This window comes from Gopherus evgoodei, chromosome 6, assembly GCF_007399415.2.
Source record: "Gopherus evgoodei ecotype Sinaloan lineage chromosome 6, rGopEvg1_v1.p, whole genome shotgun sequence".
Taxonomy (NCBI): Eukaryota; Metazoa; Chordata; order Testudines; family Testudinidae; genus Gopherus; species Gopherus evgoodei.
The window spans coordinates 17,004,637-17,019,710 of NC_044327.1; the positions used below are offsets into that span (position 1 = coordinate 17,004,637).

General features: G+C 40.1%; 1 protein-coding gene across 6 annotated transcripts in view; it reads right to left on the reverse strand.

Moving 5' to 3' along the window:
• Positions 1-15,074, reverse strand: part of LPAR1 (lysophosphatidic acid receptor 1) — a 122,677-nt gene that overhangs the window by 75,763 nt on the left and 31,840 nt on the right. For 5 of the 6 annotated variants that reach the window (XM_030567458.1, XM_030567459.1, XM_030567462.1 and 2 more), the window contains exon 2: positions 5,237-5,390. In XM_030567458.1, the coding sequence (XP_030423318.1) occupies positions 5,237-5,296 (60 nt within the window). In that variant the 5' untranslated portion in view covers positions 5,297-5,390. Of the gene's footprint in view, positions 1-5,236; positions 5,391-8,000; positions 8,060-15,074 lie in introns of those variants that run through there. The other variant, XM_030567461.1, reaches the window with a different exon arrangement.

The following is a 15,074-nucleotide window of genomic DNA, read 5'->3' on the forward strand; positions in this document are numbered from 1 at the left end:
TATGAAGATGTACATAACAGAACTTCTCTTTTTGGGACACTGGCAACAATGGGCTCTCTATCAATGACACAATCAAGCCCGACCAACCAGAAGTCCATAAAACACAATGCTATTCTACTCTGTAACCATGAATACATATTTTGAACACTGACCATTTCATTTGGCGCAATGAGAAAGCCACACAGTGTTTAACTTTCCCCTTATGAAATGCCTATAATTGGGTGGATTCATGTTTATCACTAGTTATTCATTTCCTGGCCTGTCTGACCACTGCTGATTTGCTCTCTCATTCAAAGTACTCAGTGCTACCAGAGATCTGTTTTGGTAATGTCTTTAATCTGTTTACTCACCTGGAGGGGGGAAATGCTACATACTTCACTCTGCTCAGTACTGCAATTGGGAGCCAACCCCAAATCACAGACAATGCTGTTTTGTCTAAGCGGAGGGGACAATAGCAGCTTTGCTGCTCTTTTACACATTAAGGCTGTTCTCAGGCATCAACGGTTATGAGCATTAAAACTAAGTTTATCATCAAAAGCAGGAATAGCCACTGTGGAGGCAGAATCACCCAAATCATCCTACAACAGTCTAGGGAGATAGTCTCATTTGTTTAAATTCCAGCAACACTTTCTACTGGAATTAAAAATGTATCAACATTTCTCCCCTCTCATGTTTGTTGTTCCATTTTATTCCAACACCGTCAATGTAATTCCACTGATCGTACTGCAACTAAAGAGTTCAAAGGTGCGGGCGCTACCACCGTTTAGCCACACGTCAGTGACTGGAATTTTCTACTATGTCACATTTTGAAGAAGCAAACTCCACTGCTGTGCATTTCCCCCTTTTCTGGAGCAAACAGTCACTTCACATCACCTACATTAAAGGTCATGATATCTCAACTACAAGATTTCACCTTCACCATGGGGGTGAGGAGTGTAAGGAGGAGGTCAGCATGTCTTAAAGATTATTCAGTATGAGACAGGGAAAAGAGCTCAGATTAAGGACACTGAAAGAATATTTACAATGAAAAGCGACAGTGCCAATAGAAGGCTGCTAGAAATGGGATTGGAAATACATAGGTCCGGTATCAGCTACCATTGCATTCTCCCTGCCCTTTTCCCCTCCTGCTCGTTGCCACACTTTTAAAAAGTTATAGCATTAGCACATGCAGAAGCAGGAATACATGGCGAGGAAAGGGGAACAAAAACATACTCCATTTCAAAAGGAGGAGAATTGCTTTCTGAAGACTGGTTTGGCAAGCACAGAGAGGACAATGAAAGCGGTCTTCTGGACTCCCTTTTAGAGCAATTCCAGATATTTATTTGTGTGTTCCCATTTAAATCTAGCTCTAGGTAGCTCTGGCAGGCAAAATCAAAAATCAAAATGTAAACAAAAACACAACAAGAGAACAACGGCCTTTCTAGCGTGTTTGAAGTGCTCCAAGAGCTCTTAGTTCATAAGAGCAAATAATTTCTTCTTGAGGCTGTGAAGTGTAAACAGAATGGATAAACTGTTTCGGGCCTCTAATTTCCCACTGTGGGGAAAAAATATAATCCTCTCTCCCTTACCCACCACCTCATCTTTAAAGACAACCTTCTAATCACTCTATGCAGTAAATTATCTTATCTAGAACATCATTAATTATTGCTTCCCCTTGCAAACAATATACGGCCTTTCAGGCATCCTAAAATGCTTCCTCAAGATTCCTGCTGGCCACTCAGTAAACCTTTCTACCTACTACACTATGGGGTTCCTACAGTGTATCTCCCTGTGTAGCATTTTTGCCTATATGAAGATGAGGGGGAAAGATTGGCTGAAAAGAAGGAGGAAAAAGGAGTAGGAGGAAGTCACACACTTAAAAACAAAACAAAACAAAAACCAGTCCAAGAAGCTAAAGATGAAGACTCATGTTTATCAAGTGTTTGTTACTTTGTGTCTCTACTATTACTTCAGCTAAGGGGGGTGATTTTTTTTACTATTGTTATTTGTATGGCAGTAATGCCTCTGAGCCCCAAGTATGAATCAGGATCCCAGTGTGCTAGATGTTGTACAAACACAAAACAAAAAGATGGCCCCTGCTGCAAAGAACTTACAACTTACTGCTATCCATTTCTGTATGTGGGCAAAGTAACAAGCACCTGAGAGATTTATTCTTAGATTCTTTCATTGTTCAAATGCCTTTCCTTGAAGGATTTGAGAGGTGTTGGTACATACAGTGAGCAGCTTTAACACAAGTTATTCGTATTTCCTAGTCATCTCCTTCTCCTAAAGCTCATAATCTTCACAAACATCTAAGAATTAATCTGCATAGCCATCAGGATGTGCACACATCTTCATGTACAGTGTGAGCACAAACTTGAGATGGAGAAACATTTTAAGTTACATGCAAGCTTTAACAAAAAGGAGTTCAATTATATTAAACACTGTACTACATACAGTGACAAACCATAACCAGAACAGAAGTACTTGTGGCACCTTAGAGAATAACACATTTATTTCAGCATGAGCTTTCGTGAGCTACAGCTCACTTCTTCGGATGCATAGAATGGAACACACAGACAGGAAATATTTATACATACAGAGAACATGAAAAGTTGGAAGTATATATACCAACAGGAAGAGTCTAATCAATTGAGATGAGCTATCATCAGCAGGAGAAAAAAGAAAAAAAAACCTTTTGAAGTGATAATTAAGATGACCCATAGAAGGTGTGAGGAGAACTTAACATAGGGAAATAGCAGCAAAGAATCCTGTGGCACCTTATAGACTAACAGACGTTTTGGAGCATGAGCTTTTGTGGGTGAATACCCAGTTCCTCAGATGCATGTAGTGGAAATTTCCAGGGGCAGGTATATATAGGCTAGCAAGCAAGCTAGAGATAACGAGGTCAGTTCAATCAGGGAGAATGAGGCCCTGTTCTAGCAGTTGAGGTGTGAAAACCAAGAGAGGAGAAACTGGTTCTGTAGTTGGCAAGCCATTCACAGTCTTTGTTCAATCCTGAGCTGATGGTGTCAAATTTGCAGATAAACTGAAGCTCAGCAGTTTCTCTTTGAAGTCTGGTCCTGAAGTTTTTTTGCTGCAGGATGGCCACCTTAAGGTCTGCTATAGTGTGGCCAGGGAGGTTGAAGTGCTCTCCTACAGGTTTTTGTATATTGCCATTCCTAATGTCTGATTTGTGTCCATTTATCCTTTTCCGTAGAGACTGTCCAGTTTGGCCGATGTACATAGCAGAGGGGCATTGCTGGCATATGATGGCATATATTACATTGGTGGATGTGCAGGTGAAAGAACCAGTGATGATTCAATTAGTGTAATGACCCAACCATTCCCAGTCTCTGTTTAAGCCTGAGTTAATTGTACCTAATTTGCATATTAATTCGAGTTCAGCAGTCTCTCTTTGGAGTCTGTTTTTGAAGTTTTTTTGTTGCAAAATTGCCATAACCATTCTTCCTGATCCATACATATTTCACATTAAACAAAAGAAAGATTAAAATGGGGCATAAATTTTAGGCACTGAAGGCTGAGAGGGACATTACCTATTTTTCAAGTTAGTGGTGAATCATATAAGATACTGAATATAAAAAAAGAGGAGCTAACAGCTATACCAAATTCAATTGTAAAATTAATGTACAGCATGGACAGATTATGAATAAGATATGCTTGTACCAAAGAAAAACTATGGAAAAACTGATCTTTCATACCAGTTAAATCTCGACTAACTCTTTAAATCCCATGTTCAAAGATGTGATCGATCCAAAGAAACTTGTTTGGGGCTAATGTAGGATGATCTTCAGTAAGAAGGTACCACTCAAGGATTTCTACTGTTATTCATTATTAATTAACTCCAGCAAAATACGTGGCCAGTAAGAATATTAAAAATTCTTACAATAAGATTTTTAGAAATAAAATGGCCTAACCATTTTGAAATTAGGAAGACAAGTCCATACTGTGGAATGTGACTATATCATTTTTAAATCTATTGGAAAACCACAAATGCCTAAAACATCTGAACACATTATGAATTACTGGAATTAAAAAAAATGCATTTGTTTAATGTGCAGAACAGCCTCCTGGAGCAGAGATTGCTTATATCAGGTTTCAGATCTGGATGAGCCAACTGCCCTGAACATTCACCACCCTTCAGCTAGAAAAATCTCTGTGTGTTTAGTTTGCAGTTTGCTTTAACTGACTTGGTTCCAACCTAATCATCTTTTCCATTAACCATTTTGGTTCCTTATGTTCATACCCGCTGTTAAAAAACCCCCCAAAAAAAACAAAACAAAAAAACCCACTTTACTTTAGCCTACAAATAGCAGCATTCAAAATCTCACATAGTAATTTTTTTCCCCACGTGCAGTGATCCTGGATGACATAGCATATTACAAGCTATATGCCAGTTGATTTACAGTCATTACACATTTTAAATTGACTTGACTAGCACCCCAATCCTAAAGTCAGATTCATGCAGGTGCACTGATCACAATGGGAATTCATCCAGACACCTATACAGATCTTAATGAAGAATCAGAGTCTAGTTTTGTAATAGTGCTGTGATAAGAAAGACACATAAAAGAGATGAACTCACAAGTGTTTAGAGATTATATCTACACAGTGTGTACACTGCACACACACAAAAAAGTGTGTTAACTCGTGTTAACTAACCTATGGTTTTTTGTTTGAAGTTTTTGTTTGTTTGTTTTTGCAGTTTAGACATACCCTACATGTGGCTGAACTGTTCTTTTTCTAATGTAGGGGTAGTATAGTACCTGCTAGCTCATGCAATATTTGGTCGACGGATGTGAATTTAGTAGTAATATTTTGGCCAATAGAGACTTCCTGAGCTTTCTCATTAACAACAACAAACGGAGAGTAATTGTGTGTGTGTGTACGTGCACGAACGCGCGCATGCACACACACACACACGACTGTGCCTACAACTATTGGGCCCTGATCCCAATTGGGACCTCAAGGTGTGACAAAAACACAAACAACAGTGGACTGTGAACTAGCATCTATTAATAAAGTACTGGCGCTAAGAACAGAATAGTATCACTTCACAAAAAGGATAACATTATACAATGAATGCTGAGTATATCCAGAGTACAAAACATTAGGAGGAATTCTATCAATGACTTGAAACCAAGCCAGCCAATGATTAGGAATCTAATCTTAACACCTTTGCACACACAAGTTTGATCAATTCCACTCTACAAGAATTTTGTATTTGTCTACTCACCTCAATTACCTGTGGTAGTGACATCATTGAGGAGGGCACCAAAGCAGACGGGACTGCCATGGTAGCTCAGCAGACGTTAAATATGTTAGGCCCCTCCTCCACACCTGAAGTATTGACACAGTTGGTCAGATCTCAATCATGCTGGCATTCGCTCCTAGAAAGAAAGGAAAAAATCTTTAGATCATCAAGAAAGCCATGTAAGCATAACCACCCAAATACCAAACTGCCTCCAAACCAATCTCCGATTAATTTAATTGCATGGCACAGTTTGCCTATCGGATGCATGACCATTTACAGAAGACTTGAAAGAGATGTTTCAAGAGATACATTGAAAGTTTGGTTCAGGATAATAAAATATTTAACCCAGCCAGGTAAAACTAAATTGAAACATATTGAATCCAGCAACATGTTAACAAAAAAATTCCAATGTATGTTTTAAAAGAAATGAAATATCATGACATACATAGTACCAGTATTATATGCATGCATTTCTTCACCAAGAAAATTGTTTCAGAAAAATTAGTTTTCAACTTGTATTATATTAGCAATTTCTAAAGTACCAACATGATAAAACAACATTTTATTTTTTATTTGAAACAAGATAACATAACTGCTCTCATAGCTCTAATTGTAAACCAGGGACAAATTTCAAAAATGGAAAGTATCTCCTCTCCCCTCCAAATTGTCTAAATACTGCAGTATAATACAGTATGATCACATTAACTGCATATTTTTTTACCATCTATATAGAGTAACTACTAGAAGCTTGAGTCTCATCATAAGTGATACTCAGTTTTAAAAGCAAAATATGCTTACTCAAGAGTGCAATTAAATACTTGAAAATTCCCCCAACTTCTTCAGAAACACCTCAGTGCTATATTTTAAAAAAATACAAACATTACTGCTCGTTACCCATCTCTAAAGGAGACAGGCATTTGCATTTAAAGGTAATATAATGATCCCAGCTTTCCCAAGACACGCTGAAATAATTTGGAGGATGAACAGAAGTACAGCAGCCCTTGATAATTTTTAGTTTGCATTCATTCTTTTTTGTCTGTGCTACTTACACCACTCAAACAAACTGTTTTTTTGTGAAGTATGAGAAACGTATTCCTTATGTCACTTATTAGTTTAAGGTTCAATTGTTGACTGACTTTTGTTTTATGGGGTGAAAATTTTGTCAAACATTTTAACTTTGTCTTCTGTTGCCATAGATATATTCTTTCTAACATCCTCATTTTTATCCGGTGTCTCTCATATAGTTTTAGATAATTTCTCTGGATAGTTTAATTGAGTGCATAAAATGATATTTTAAAAGAGTCTGCCACTTCAATAAGCATGCTAAACCATTTCAGAAAACTGCAATGACCCTTCTTCTGAAAAAATTGAAGTCTGGCCTTCTGCTGCCTGTGTCTAGCATAGATTTGTTGTGCTGTTGATCTTACAGCATTTTATTACCACTGGTGCAGTTCAAGAAGCAGTAACAATGGTGGTGGCATGAGTGTAGACAAGGCACTGTAATTTATACCCTCACGTCATCTCACCCTTACCAAAGCTAGTCTAAATGTCATTCTGGCAAAAATGCCAGCAGTTGCCTGATCCCACCATTGTTACCACTAGTATAGCTAGTAATACAACAGTAGGAGATTTAAGATGAAGTTTAACAAACACCATTGTGTCTTGGTAATTAACACACATGCACTCAGTACAGTAGCAACATTCTATGCATCTGATACTAATGTACTTCAAATGTTCTCTCACCTAAGTTGCAGGTATTTAAAGGTGTACTCAAATGTAGTTTGAGCTACTGGTCTCAGGCAGAGATATACACATTTGTAAACTCTGGGCATGATTATTGCAAGTCGTCTTTAGGAATGAAACCACATTCTGAAAAAGCTCCCAGTGATACACAACATAGCAGCCTGTGCAGTTAGGAATATAGGTCAACGTAAGCACATTGCACCAGTACTCCTCAAGCTATGATGGCTTCCCACTCAACATGAAGTACAGTTCAAAGTCTCAGTCCTGCTTAAAGTCCTTCATAGGATCAACACTAGGTGCCCAAGAGATGTTTTCTTCCTTGGCAACCATGGCAACCTTTGACAATGGCCACATGCCACAACTCTTGAATAACTTGGGGAGATTCCTGGAGTGCCAGAGACAGAACTTTCAGAGGAGCTGGACCTACACTATGGAACTTACACTCACAGACAGAATAATGGTGCTCAGGACCAAATACAAAACACACCAACAGCCAATACCTTTGTTAAAAACCTCAAGACATTTCTCCTACATGTTCTGAAGGAGGTATGGAGAGTGATTTTCTTTACTGCTATTTCAGTCCTTGAACTATTATTCTAGTATTGGAGCACACTTCAAGACAAATCTAATTACAGTTTTTCCCACAAACCAAAGATAAAGAACAAAGGTGCAACAGGAAAACACATTTGTTAGTGAAATGCAAAAGAGTTCCCCATTCAGGTTGCTTTGACTGAGGTTATACCAGCTTCTTTGTGTATTTCCCTTCATTATATGTACAAAAAAATGAAATAAAGAATGGTGAAAAGAAATGAAGTTAGTGTGTTCTTTGAAACTGGTTTTAAGATAATGATCAAATTCCAGGATCTCAACTCTTGAAAACGGAATTTAGCAGTTTCATTTGCAAAACAAAACAAAAATCCCCAGCGTCCCTGTATACTGATATATATTAATGGCCATGGAAAAGATTTAAAAGTTTTGTAGGTAAACTTAATGCTGTCCCTACCTAACATCGCCTTTCCTGGAAGATGTTGTGAAAAACTGCTCCCACTGACTGTACTGAACATCCATCAGATATGCAAAAAAAAAGAGTTAATTGGTATTTATCAGACTGAGGCCACAGTGTAGTCATCTAGATCAACCCCGCCAGTAATTTTCCTATTCTTAATTCACTTTTCTCAAAGCCAACATATATTTAGCATGCCAAGTAAGAGCAGATAGTAATGCAGGAAAGCTGAATTCCACATGCTTCTCTGAGTCAGTCATGTCTTTTTTTGTTTAAGCTCAGTCTCTGCCTGCCATTGTGTAAGATATTCCTCCCTCTTAAAAAGGGTCATCCTAGAAAGCTTGCTTCAATTTCATACATAGCCCAGCATGCTTATATCACATGTAACTGAAACCGATCATCTTCCATGCACTAGGGTCAGTTTTTCCTTCTTTATATAGCTCTCCACTGAGCCCTCTTCTCCCCAGCTTAGCTCCTGCAAGAAATCTTTTCATTCTTTCCACACGGCATTCTGCTCCAGATCTCTGCTACTGTCCTCACGTCGAGGAAAAAACATGGAGACCTCACCTTCCCCAAAAGGCCTTCGGAGGAAACTAAATAACCAAGACAGAGCACTTTAAAACTCCCAAATCCTTTGCAAAAACACAGTTGTAGCTATTTTATAACTCTCTGATTTTTGGACTAAACACAATGCCCTCTGACAAACAGAAAGCAGATTAACACTGTGTGAATATTAGTGTGCATTTATTTATTTTTTAAACCAAAATAAACTTCATTATTTGATCAAACACGAATGTCAGTAAAGATCTTCTCTAGTCCTAGGCCACTAACTTCCCCTGCCACTGATTTGACAGATTTTATCACTTTCTCCCTAGCCTCAGTAAGCCTGGCCCAAGTGCCTCATGAGGTCTTACTACCTTCTCTAAAGTCAGATAATGATCCACACACACTATATTTTTCACATTGCTTCTTCTTGCCTCTTTTTATTCCCCAAATGTTGTTACTGTTAGAAAATAGTGTTCAGGGTTCTAATGAGAAAAAAGGGGAAAATTCAAAACAAATGAGCAAAAAACTCTGTTTTACTAAATTTAGGGAGAGCTGTCCAGCTTGGAACAGAAGTCACAGAAATCTGATTACCAGATAAGAAAAAGTTACCATTTTCTGTCCTTCTCCTTATAGGGTCGCTAACTTTCTTATAGCACAAAACTGAAGACCCTTGCCTTGCCTTGCCCCTTTCCCCGATGCCCCACCCCTTCTCTAAGGCTCCATCCCCACTCACTCCATCCCTCTCCCTCTATCGCTTGGGGTCTGGAGTGTGGGAGGGGCTCCAGGCTGAGGCAGGGGGTTGCAGTGTGGGAGGGGGTATGGGCTCTGGGCTGGGGGTGCGGGCTCTGGGCTGGGGCCAGAATAGAGGGGTTCAGGGTGCAGGAAGGGGATCCAGGCTGGGGCAGGGGGTTGGGGCATAGGACAGGGTTTGCGGTGTGGGCTTTGGGAGGGAGTTTGGGTGCAGGAGGGGTTTGGGGTAGGGGATTGTGGTGCGGGAGGGGGTGCAGGCTCCAGGAGCCAGTTTGGGTGTGGGAGGGGGCATGGGCTCCACTCACCTCAGGTGACTCCCCACAGGTGGCGACACGTCCCTCGGCTCCTAGGCGGAGGCACAGCCAGGCAGCTTAGTACGCTGCCTTTGCCCAAAGACGCTGCTAGCGCAGCTCCCACTAGCTGCGGTTCCCAGGCAATGGGAGCTGCGGACCTGGCGCTCGAGGCAGGGCCAGTGCATGGAGCCCCCTGGCTGGCCCTTCACTAGGAGCCAAGGGACATATCACCACTTGCAGGGACCTGTGTGAAGCCAGGTTGGGAGCCTGCCAGCCCAGTACCAACCGGACTTATAATGGCCCGGTCAGCAGTGCTGACTGGAGCCACTAGGGTCCTCTTTTGATCAGGCATTTCGGTCGAAAACCGGACACCTGGCAATCCTATCTCCTTATACCCGCCAGACAGTATCAAGGGACAAAAAAGATTCTGAATCCATTGATCCTTAAATTGGTTATGTTCACGGTATCTTGTACAAAAGTAAGAGATACAACACACACAGCTTAAAACCAATTACATGCTATCTTAATTTGATTTTATTTAGAAGTTTAATGCATCTTGGCTCATTACTCCTCAAATAAAGAGAAAGTTTTTTATGGAAACAGATATAACCACTAATGATTTGTTTTAAGGTTTCTCCAAACAAATACAAACTACGGAGTTAATTCAAAATTCCTCAACATACGCTGAGCACACATTTCTATTTATTCACTTAGCCATACTTAATCGCTTCTACAAATATATGCATTATTTCTTTCACCAACTACGTTTAACAGCTAAGTAAAGACAAGTATTTTAAGACTTTTTTGGGAATCACCCGCTTAAGCAGCAGAGGGTGCCACCAGATACAACGAGGGCTGTACTAGAATGTGTGTCCCGCGGTGTGAGTTTGTTCATTTGTTACATACTCTAGATACTTTGACTAGATGCATTAGAGATACTTTAAAATGTTGAGCACAGTACCAGAGAGGCTACAGGCTTGACTCACAAGATGCCAAGTATCTAGGGTGACCAGACAGCAAATATGAAAAATAAGGACAGGGGTTGGAGGGTAATAGGAACCCATATAAGAAAAAGGCCCCAAAATCGAGACTGGCCCTATAAAATCCTCAACTCTCATTCACTGCACTGGCAGTTGAAAGTACTCAGTAATATGCAGGAACTAGCCAGGAAAGAGGCGGCGGCAGACCATAAAGAGAACCAAAGAATCTGAGAAAGTCTCTGCAAGTGAAAATGGCAACTGCTATCAAAAAGGATATGGCTAATTTTTACCACCTGGTGACTTATTTGCAGCGAGCTGTTCAAACACAATATTAAGAGCTGAGAAGTAAAACTGAGACCTCAGGCCTCTACATGGGTTGCATTATTATTTTATGGGGTTTTTTTTGGCAAACAAGAATCACTCTAATGCTACAGTCACAGGTACTACATACAATTTCCTCATTCTGAAAATTTACTTTGCATATGAGACTGAAGAACTAACCAGCACCGTTTTTTATTTGAATTGTATGTCCGTCTATTAGGAAAATCAAATACATAACCTCATTTTATGAGGACTGAGTTCATTCTACACAAAAGGCACATTTCCCACTCCCAAAATTTTCTTTTAGAAAATGAAAACTGGGGATGGGTTTTCAAGGCAACAAGATAGACCAAACATTAGATTTAAATTAGCTTGTAATTTAAAGATAGGTTACAGTGGTTATTTGTACGAGGCATTTAAGGTCTTTTGCAGTTCATACCTGACATGGATATTTGTCCTATATAAAAAACAGAGTATATAGATATATCTACCTATATATTTTAAATAATGAAACAGTTAAATTAAGTACTATCAATAATTGTATATTACTAATACATTGTAGTATACCACTAAAAAACAAGGAAGTGTGAGACACCACTACAGCTCTCTGGTATTACATTTTGGAGAAGTGAAGAGAGATTGAAAATGTTGAACCTGGGTTATACAGCATGAAGATTAGTGAAAAACAGAGTAGTGGTGTTCTCTCGACAGACAGAATTCTGTAACGATAACTGAGGGAAGTATCAGAAGTTATGAAGAGATTCAAAACTCCTGTAGGGGCACCTCCTTGTGGCTAGATCTGGGAATTAACTCTTGCCCCATCTGGCACCTCCTTCCATCGGTTACTCAGGCTGTGGCCCCATTCTCTCTTCATGACTCTGCCCTCCGACCAGGTCACTAGATAGTCCTATCCGTCCAGATAAAGTCCCGTCGGACAAGCTGTCCATATGCTATTTCAAACAGTCTTCCATTCCAATTCCACATCCTGCGTCACTCTCTCAGTGACTGGTAGGGAACCCAGGCCTGCTTTCTACTCTGGATTCCTGCCCTGGGGCCCTATAACTAGCAATATAAGTCTGTTTAGTCTCACACTCTGTTGTTATTTCCCTGGGCTCCTTTCTACCCCTCCTCTCTCTCCTTGCCAATCTCTGAGTTTACCCAAGAGCTTTCTCCACTCCCTGTTTCTACTTCACCCCTCTAGGCCTCTTGTAAGACTGCCCAGTCTAGGCAGGACCCAGGTCTTATTCTCCCCCTGGATTTCCTCCTTGACCTTGGCCAACTCCTTTCTCTCTAGGGAACGAGTATAGACCTCATACCTGCATCCCCCCTCCTGCTCTCACTTCCTAGCTTTATGCTCCTAGCCCAGCTAGGTTTCATCTGCCCTAGGCCGTATCAATCCCTAGTTCCCCTGCAGCATCTAAGATTAATTGGCCCCGCCTGGCCCACATTAACCTGCTCAGGGCTTGGGTGTGGTGTTCACCCCATCACAGAAGTATTGCAGTTAACGTCCATTGTTGTTGCAGCCGTGTTGGTTCTAGTATATAAGAGAGACAAGGTGGGTGAGGTAATATCTTTTAGGGGACCAACTTCTGTTGGTGAGAGAGAAGTTTTCGAGCTTACACATGCTGAGAAGTTGGTCCAATCAAAGTAAAAAGTAGCCTGCTGATTCAATGAACCTCGCCCTAGTGCTCCACTTTCTTCACTGTCTTGCCACTGAATACCAGGTTTCAGAACTCACTTTTGACGTCCACCATGGGAACAGCACAAGTTACTGGAGGGACTGCCTACTTCTGTGTGACCACGGCCTCCCACAATGGCTGCGCTTCACTGGAGCAATTTAATTGTCAACCTCAGGAGTGAGGCTTGTGTGAGCAGAAGACAGCTTTTGAGAAGATCTGCTTCTTGAAGAGATCAGAGTGACCACAAACCTCAATGAACGTGAAGTTAAAAATACCTCCATGTTTCAGAACGTGCAGACACCAAGTACAAGAAACCAACAGATCAAAGTTCATACAAAAGTACAAAATACTGAAAAGTGACGGGGACAACGTATTAACCAAAATCACTGACAAATGGAACTCTCTCTTCTCTTAATGTATATATGCACATACACACAAATAGCACACACCCACAGAAAATCCCTGTAACAGAAGGGGCAACAGGATATGACAAACACCACATCACACACAAACATATGTATAGTTCTGCTGAATATATTTTTCATAGAATGCTTATCTGAATTCCTTAACTAGCCTATCATGTGCAGTAAAGGAGAAGTTACTGAAGAAGTAGTGACTCAGCAGCTCATCAGGACTTAACAGCCAAAACCAGTAGACAACATGTCAGAACAGCACTAAAATACTGAAGTCCCTGACACAGTCAGATATGCACACACAGATTAACCAAAACCAACAGCCCAACACTAGTATCATGTGTTGCCACAGCAACCTGCACTATTCTGAGTAACTCATTTTTATGTATTAAATATAGAACCCTGGCTGGAATCCAGCTGGTGGTGGCCGGATAGGTGGGTTTCCCACCGGAGCATTCGCCTAGAACCACACTGTTGTGAGCCGCACCCCTTCATTTTTTATATCATCTTCTAGCACAGGGGTCAGCAACCTTTCAGAAGTGCTGTGCCGAGTTTTCATTTATTCACTCTAATTTAAGGTTTCACGTGTCAGTAATACATTTTAAAGTTTTTAGAAGGTCTCCTTCTATAAGTCTACAATATATAGCCAAACTATTGTTGTATGTAAAGTAAATAAGGTTTTTCAAATGTTTAAGAAGTTTCATTTAAAATTAAATTAAAATGCAGAGCCCCCTGGACCGGTGGCCAGGACCCAGGCAGTGTGCCACTGAAAATCAGCTCACGTGCCGAAGGCGGCACGCGTGCCATAGGTTGCCTACCCCTGTTCTAGCATATAGGCATTTGGTACATTTTTAAAACGCTGGTTGACAAGAAAAATCTTAAAATCTTTCCAAGTAAAGGTGAAGACAGTTTCTAAGAGCTCTCCAGATTTAACATAAAATAATAGAACATAAAACCTGAAAATACACGGGAAAACCATTGTGTAGGCAAATTATAAAGGTCAGATCACAAACTAAGTAGGGGGAAAGTCAATACTGCCTGCTTGTACAGTGCTTGACTACTTGACCTGCTTAAGAGAACTATTACGGTGAGAAGCTTCAGATAGATGATTAGATTCTTGAAAGTGCTCCAGCTGGAAATTAATATGTCCATATTAAAAATACTCCACAACTCTGGCTGGATGATGTACAATAGTCACTGCTGTAGAAACACACACACACACACGGAGTTGATTATGGTCTTGCATAAGTATAAAATCAGGAATAATTCCATTTAAGTCAATGAAGTTACATGGATATAAAATCAGTGAGAGTACAGAATCAGGCCCTGAGCCCCTGGGGGGAAAATACAGAAAATAGGATCCTCAGACAAATTTACTATAGGAAAAAGGCACAGTGCCAGAAAATGCAATCGTTTATTAAAGAGGAACAAGTCTGAACCACAAAAGGACAAGGGCAGCTTCCTACTAATGAGGTTTTGACAGCTTGCTGTATTACAAGGCATTGAAAGAGTGCCAAGAATTAGTGAGCAGATTCAAACACATCATAACCAAACTATGAAATGGCAGGTGTTTAATACAAATATTACTCTAATTATTCCTACTGTTTATATACATGGTTATCTTTACAGTAAACATATCCAGCAAACAGATAACTATATATGGGGAGCTACATAGGAGCCATACATTTAATGATGAAACTGCAGATTATGGAATTTCTTCTGCTTTATGAACATGACTAATCTCTGCCAGATGCTATGTGGCCACAAGACAGTATTCAGCATCTAGAAAGCTTCATTTATTTTAAAAATTCAAGCATTGGGTTCGCTAAGAAAACCAGTTAAGATAATTGACACTGTAGTGCAGATCTGACCTACACAACACACAAATATCCCTAATGAATAAAGTGCATCTCTCTCAAAAAATGTTGCACTTGATCACGTTAATCTCTGGATCACCTGTCCCAGACTCAGCAGGAAGAGGAACAAAATAGTCATTTTTTAAGTTATTTCTAAAAGGTAGAAGAATAGATCTCTGTATAGAAGTAAAGGTGAAGTTGGAAGTACATGCGACAAAGGACCATGCAAGTTGTTT